This window comes from Galeopterus variegatus, unplaced genomic scaffold (assembly GCF_000696425.1).
Source record: "Galeopterus variegatus unplaced genomic scaffold, G_variegatus-3.0.2 Scaffold7560, whole genome shotgun sequence".
Taxonomy (NCBI): Eukaryota; Metazoa; Chordata; class Mammalia; order Dermoptera; family Cynocephalidae; genus Galeopterus; species Galeopterus variegatus.
Genome location: NW_007733671.1, coordinates 52,160 through 59,935, shown reverse-complemented (window position 1 = coordinate 59,935; position 7,776 = coordinate 52,160). Strand labels below are relative to the sequence as shown.

At 45.0% G+C, this 7,776-nt stretch overlaps 1 protein-coding gene across 1 annotated transcript in view; it reads right to left on the bottom strand.

The window, feature by feature from the left end:
• The window catches only part of LOC103607583 (dynein heavy chain 9, axonemal-like), a gene marked incomplete at both ends in the record, with an annotated part of 88,996 nt that overhangs the window by 42,095 nt on the left and 39,125 nt on the right, over positions 1-7,776 (bottom strand). Inside the window, 2 exons of the mRNA XM_008592073.1 lie at positions 458-606; positions 2,914-3,107. Coding sequence (XP_008590295.1) covers positions 458-606; positions 2,914-3,107 — 343 coding nt within the window. The remainder of the gene's footprint in view (positions 1-457; positions 607-2,913; positions 3,108-7,776) is intronic.

The following is a 7,776-nucleotide window of genomic DNA, read 5'->3' as shown; positions in this document are numbered from 1 at the left end:
GTTGTTTTAAGCCTCCAAGTTTGTGGTAATTTGTTACAGCAGCAATAGGAAACCGATAATGAAAAGTCAGCTGGAGAGATGGTAGCAGGGGGACCAAGGGAGAAGTTCCTTGTACGCCATTTCAAGGAGTTTGAACTTTATTTTGAGGGTAACAGGAGGCTGTGAAAGGATTGTCCTTTTCTTTCAGAAAGAGTGCTCTGGCTAGAGCAGAGGGGCTGGGGGAGGGAGCGGAGGGGACAGGAACTCATGAAACTGCTATTGTGGATTCCACCTTATGCAGCCCAGAGCAGTCCTTTCTCTCTCTGGTGGATGATCCAGGACCCTGACGTCTGCACAGTTTGCAAATGTTGAATCTTGCATAATAAACCTTGAATCCAGAAAAGAGAAACCAATAGACCCAAAGAATGGAAGGGCATGGAGCTAGCGCAGCCTGAGTCCAGGATGAAGTTTTTCTCACCTTGATTTTCCACGTCCTTCATCGGGTCCACTCCTGGAGACAGGATAAAAAACATGGGAGTGGCTGGTCCTGATTCTTCAAATGAGGTTGCAAAATCTAACGCTCTTCCCACCACATACTTGCTTCCTAACTTCTCCTCAACAAAATCTCTGCCAGGAAAAAAAAAAGTACATTAATATATTTATATGTGTATATCAGTCACAAAATAATAACGTTTGAGAAATGGAAGCCTGAAGAAACAAAAGCATGTGCTCAAGGTCATGGGCTCCAAGATCACTACTTATGTCAGCACTGACAGCCTATGCTGCTAGATGCCAGGCTGCTCGCCCAGATTGGGGCTCCTTCTGCACCCCCATCGGCCCAGGCCATCGCTGACTCCTTCTGCAGAGTCTGGTGTCCTCTCACATCAGCCTCACCCACCAACAGACTGTTAGCACCAGTGCCTTCTGAAAGCTCGTAGGCAGTTAGTCCTCCTGCTCCATGTCCCTGCTAGCTGCCATGCCTACGTAGGACTTATGGCCCTACAGGACTCTATTCTCTCCTGCTCTGTCATTCTCTATTTCCTTTCATCTCACCCCACTCACTGGTGTTCCCTTCCAAAGTGGCCCATTTTATGCTAAACAAATCCTCACAGCTGCAACCACTTACTGAATATGCAACCCAACTCCCTGGCTTCACAAGACTTCCACTCTCCCCCAAGGACACTATTTTCCCTGCAGCCTTCTCAGTGGGACTCACTCACCCCTGACAGACCTCAGCACTGGCAGGTAGGACCAGCATCCTGCTTACCGCCCGCTGCCATCTCCAAAACACAACCTCCCCAGTCTTGTGGCTTGTTGAGGTTCCTTTCCCCTGGCTCTACCACCACCCCTGCTCATCAGTGTCACCTCCTGTCCCTTTTATGTCTCTCCTCATTCACTGAACACTTGGGCACGTGGCTCATGGATTTTCTGTCCTCCAGCCTGGGTGACATCCCCATCCATGTGGACAATCCTCTAGATTCTTAGTGACCTCAATTCAAGTGATGTCCATTCCTTGCCCCTTCAGCCACCTAATTCCATGGCCACACACTCATCCTTGTCATTACTTGGGAACTTCTATGTCTGAAAACATAAATAGAAACATCCCACCCTTTGACCAAAATCTTCTATCCTTATAGCACTTTTAGCAATTTAGCCTGGCTTCACCTATTCTTTGCCAGTACTGGTGCCACTGTAAATGCAAGAATTTCAGTATCTTGGCCTCTCTGGCATTTTTCTATCACCTCTTTACTCTCTTCACTTCTTTCCTATGCAGTGTAGACTCCATAACTCCTTTAAAAAAAAACAAAAAAACTTCATTGAGGTATAATCAACATGACATGATATTTACCCACGTTAAGTGCACTATTCAATGATTTTTTAATAAATTCACCAAGTTGTAAATAATCCAGTTTTAGAGCATTTTCATCACACCTATAAGATTCCTTATGCCTATTTAGTTCACTCCTATTCGCACCTCCCAGCCCCCCTCCATAACTCCTTTAAAAAAAAACAAAAAAACTTCATTGAGGTATAATCAACATGACATGAAATTTACCCACGTTAAGTGCACTATTCAATGATTTTTTAATAAATTCACCAAGTTGTAAATAATCCAGTTTTAGAGCATTTTCATCACACCGATAAGATTCCTTATGCCTATTTAGTTCACTCCTATTCGCACCTCCCAGCCCCAGGCAACCACTGCTCTGCTTTCTGCCTCTGTATATTACACGGCCAATGACCTTTTATTTTTCTCTTGCCAACATCCTCATTGCTCTTGTCTTACTCATATTCCAATACACCAACTTGAAATGACCCAAGCTCTGAAAAATCAACTTAACTCTGACTCTGTATCCGGGCTTCTGGAGAAAAACCATCCAGTGGTAGAGATTGGGGCCACCACAAACGCAGGACAATAACTAGGTGGGCCCTCAGTGACACTTGGAATTCCTTGAGTTTCCCTGGGCAGCCTTCTCTCCAATTTTTTGCACAAACTCAATGGACGATCTTGTTTCCCACTTCTCAGAGAAATTAGCCAGCACACAAAATCCTTCTCAATTGTCTACCTTTCACCTATACTACCTTAGCTACAGCCACATCTCTCTTTCCTTTGTTTGGGGTAAAAGAGATGTTCTTTCTGCTAAACGTGATCCCCTCATCCCTCAATCCCATCATCTCCCACCATGTCAGATGTGCTCAGCACCCTTTTCAAAGCTGATATTGATTAGCACCTCTTTCCAAATTGTCTACTAAGTTATTAAGAAAATACACGGCTCACACAGAGTAACAGCCCTCATAGGACTTGGGATGTCGGTACGAAGACTCCTGTTTCTATGCACACATGGCCTTGGAGCCCAGCCTGCTAGTCTGTTCATCCTGAGATCGTCCTTGCCCCATACCTGGGCAGGACCTCCACAACCCCCCGTTCCCTACCGCATGGCGTAGGTCATCCGGTCCGGCCGCACGGCCCTCATCATGCAGAGGCGCTGCAAGGCTGTCTTGTTCCTCCACACCTGGGGGAACTTCTCCTTTTCAGGACATTCTGACTCCACAAACTTCTTCCAGCTCTTGGCAGATCCCTCAATGTCCCGATCCAGATTACAGAATTCTTCCATGGATGAAAGTGCCTGGGAAATTTCAGAGAATCTTGCTCTGAAACACAGTTTCTCCAGAAAGCTGTCATTTGCATTGTATTGGGGGTCATGGGGCAAAAGGGTATTATATACACAATTCTGTCTCATTTATTTTCTTCTCTGAAATCTTGGATCTTGCCCCAGGAAAAATCAAGGCAAAGGAAGGATTTCGATCAGCATATCCTCAGCAAACTGCCCTAATAATGTGCAAGGCTTAGCAAATAAAATGTGTGGAATATTATTAGCAGCAGAGCCTGCGCTACACCTGCCTGCAGGATATTGGAAAAGAGGAATACCAAGGAGTGTCAGGATTATTCTGGTCACGGAGCCTGGATACCTGAAGTCACTGACCTCTTTCATCCCTACACTCTGCCACCAAATTCTGTCAATTCGTCTTTCAAAATGTCTCTAGACTTATTGACTCAATTCCTTGTTCACTCTACTTCCACCATGTGTAGGTTCCTGTTCTCGTCTCCACCACATTCCACTCCTTCCTTTTCCTGCGCTGGTCTTGATTATTATTGGTTAGGGTTCTACACTTTGTCGAAGTCCAGTTTGAAATCAGCAGCTTCCCTCAGGCACATCCTCTCCAACCTAGAGCACATCGTCCTCCCTGCCTTTTGCGGACCATTTAGAGCTACTCACAGAGTTGGCATGTTTAATAAAGAGTCTGACTCAATGTTTAGATGTTTGAGTGTTGATAGCTTTTAATCCTCATGCCTCCCTCTTCCACGTCTGCCCCACATCTGGGCAAGCTGATAAGTGAGCCTGGGCCCTCCCTCCTTTGGTGCTGGAGGGAAGTTTTACCATGCAAGTGCTTCCCACTCGCAGGCACCCTCACCCTGCCTGCACCCCCTAACTACACCCTTAAGGCAGTCTCCTTTCTTGGCTCTCTCAGGCCATTTTCACACTGCTTGGGAGCTCCCCTACTCACTCCAGAAAGCCTCATTATCTGAGTAACAAACTATTTCATATCCCCTTGGTATGTGTGTGGTATCATCAGTCTTAACATTGGAACCAAATTTTGAGTGTGTGTCTCCTATTTTTTCAAAGTCCCACATCAACATGACTCATGTAGACAATTACCTGCAGCCCTTCCATCCTTGCTCCACTCTGCCTGTATGTTTGGTTTCTCCAGTGAGATTAAAAGCTAGACCACATGTCCAAAGCATCTACCACAGGACCATGGATTTTAAGGTACCAAATACTTTGTTGTTATTTGAATTCACCCATTCATCCATCCATTCTTTCTACATCTATTGAATGCCTACTACTTGCCACGTACTTGGGAATAGAATGGTGAACCAAAAAAAAAAAAAAAAAGACACACCTTCAAGGAGTTTACAGTCCCACATTAAGGAGAAAGGAGATGAGTTAGGCTTTGCCACGTATGTAGAATTCTGCTGGGCAGAGATAGAGGTAGAGAGAAGGGAAGGATCAAAAAAAGCCAAATCCTGGAGCAGGGAGAGTGTGGGCATGATAGAAAACAGTGTGCTTGCAGTAGACAGGGAGAAAGTCCCACTGGAGAGGGACTTTACACGTGACCTGGGCTTGCCTAGGCTCTTCTCCACGGGTATGAACACATGTCCTGGCTTTACATACAGGCTCTCTGGCTTCCCAACTTCACACCAACCACTTAGAGCCAGGAATGCAGCTTTATTCATGCTGATAAGTGGCGTGGGGTCAGGTGCAGGATGGCAGAGGAGGCACCGGGAGATGAGAGTTCTGGCCCCAGCACCATCACCTATGAGCTGCTGGACTTTGAGCCTATTGTGAAACCTTTGTGGGCCTTGGGATTTTTCATTTGGAAAATAGGGCAAAGTAACCGCTGACTGCCATATCTCATACTCTAATGTAGATATAAGTGTCTTATTGTAAAGCCCTCCCTGCTTCTTCTGGGAGCTCCCATAGCTATTGAATTGCAACCGCTGGTTTACTTGTCTGTTACTCCCACAAGATTGTGAGTTCCCTGCGGGCAAGAACTTTCTTAGGCGTCTTTGTCTGCCTTAGGCCTAGCAGGCTGCCTGGCACTTAGGAAGTGCTCAATTAATAAAGTTTGTCATCTGGGAGGCCAGCAGGAGGGCTCCTGACAGGCTGAAAGAAGCCGCAGCTGCTGCTGTAATTATTTCTCTCTGTGCCGAGGAACTGACTTTCATCTTCCAGGCAGGCTCGCACCTCCTCTTCCCTGCGAGCTTTACCATTAACCCTTCTGCGGCCCTATTGCCCCCTCTGGCATCTCTACAAAATGGAGCAAATTACACTGTGGTTGGTGCTTCCAGCTGCCAGGACTGGGTCTGAAACACACTTTCTTGAAGCTCCGGATTGAACACAATTGCAACATTTAATCTTCCAAATGAGGGAAAGGGATTTCTAGCCCTCTAATAAGCTAAATGGAAATGACTAATTAACCTAATTACTTTGGACTGTGTAGCAAAATACGACTGTGCTAAATTGGCAATCAGAGTGGTAGTAAGGGGCTTTTTCAAAGGCCAACAAAGGCGTTCATCGCAGATGAGATTTTCTAATGAAGAACGGAACATGCCCATTACCTTAAAGTTCAGTTCTGATGGGACTTAAAAAATCCTTACAGAGGGCAATAATAAAAGCTGTACTTTATCACAAAGATTTCATTCATTAACTGCTTATTCTTCTGGGGAAACAAGGCAATCAACCTTCCTCATTAGATGGAATGCCTTAAAGTTTTTTTTTCTTTATCATGTCCTATTCAATTATAGTTATTTTGTTTCTTTAGGCTAAAATCCAGCTGAGCACTTGAAAAGAGTGCTCCTCAAAGGCTTCCACCATGTGCGCCATGCATTGCATTGTGTCTCACCTGTTCACATCCTGCACTGTGCCTGAATTTGTTGGGTCTGGTCTTTGCTTCTCCACATAACAAACTCATATAGAGAGATAAAGCTTCGCTCATTTGCAGAAGCCTTTGAACAGCCAGATGAGCTTAGCCCACAAAACAAAACACAAAAGCAAAGCGAACCAAACAATCGATTTTGTGAAAAGAGGGTTGGAAATAAACTGCACAGCAGCTCTCGAGTTGAGCTATGTAACACAAAGCATCGACGAGTGCTGGTGAATCATTTATTCTCTGTGACTTGCTGCAGAGAGCTTTGTGGGTAATATAGAGAAAGGCAACGGGACTTGATCCAACTGGGCAACTCACAGCTCCTGAAGGTTTTCCTTCTGTGGGCAAATTCTACCAGGCACAACTCATATGAAGCACAGCATATATACACTCTATAACTGGATAATTAATAATCATAACTGTTATGGGGTGAATTGTGTTCCCCAAAAGATATATTGATGAACTAACTTCCCGGACTTGCAAATGTGACCTTATTTGGAAATAGGGTCTTTGCAAATATAATCAAATTACGATGAAGTCACTAGGTGGTCCCTAATGCAATATGAACGTTACCCTGATAAGAGGAGACGAGCCCTAGAGACACACAGTGTGAAAACTGTGACGGCGGAGACAGAGATCGGAGTGATGGTGTCACAAACCAAGGAATGCCAGCGGGTACCAGAAGCTGGGAGAGGCAAAGCAGCACCCTCCCCTAGAAGCTTCGGAGGGGGCATGGTCCTGCCAATGCCTTAATTTCAGACTCCTAGCCTCCACAACTGTGATGAAATAAATTCCTGTTGTTTTAAGCCACTCAGCTTGTGGTACTTTGTAAGCCACTCAGCTTGTGGTACTTTGTTACGGCAGCTTGAGGAAGGAAATGCAACAGCCACAGCCAGAATCAGCTTCCACATACGGAACATTTACTCTGTGTCTACACAACCCTGTGAGGAGGGTATCACGATAGCCATTTTGCAGAAAAGGAAACAAAGGCCCAGGGGAAAAAGATGACATGCCAGAAGCCACACACACATAAACTGGAACTTGAACCTGGGAACGTCTGACTCCACAGCCCATGTTAACTAGTGCATCTCTGTCATTGCTCTAGTTCTGCAAGGTGTTCATCCAGAACTGTTTTCCACAACTCATTTTCCATAAGGGCATCAGACTATGAGTCATTATTCTCAAGATCTGGGGTCGTACTGTCCAACGAGGTAGTCACTGGCCATGAGTTAGCCCTCCAAGTGTGGCTAGTGGGATTGAGGGGCTGAATTTTTAAATTGTATTTAATTTTAATTGTTTTAAAATTTAAGTGTAGAAACTAGAACGTGTTATAGTAATTGGAAAACTTTAAAAGATGTTTGGAACAAGTTGGGTATATGAATCAACTATTTCAACTCTAAATCTTATGAAATCTAAATACAAATATTTCTGGTGCAAATTTAGCATCTGAATTGAGATGAGCTATAAGTATAAAAAATACACACCAGATTTCAAAGACTTAGTGCAAAAATATAAAATACCTCATTAATACTTTTATGGCAACTGCGAATAGAAATGATAATATTTTTACTGTATTGGGTTAAAGAAAGTATCTTAAGACTAATTTCAGGGGCCAGCCTGGTGGCGCACTGGATAGTGTGCCGCTTGGGAAGTGTGGCGGCGCTCCCGCCCGAGGGTTTGGATCCCACATACAGACCTGTTCCCGCTCACTGGCTGAGCGAGGCGTGGGAGCAACACCGAGGGTTGCGATCCCGTTGCCGGTCCCCGGTCCGGTACGGGGGCAACATTGAGGGTTGCGATCCGTTG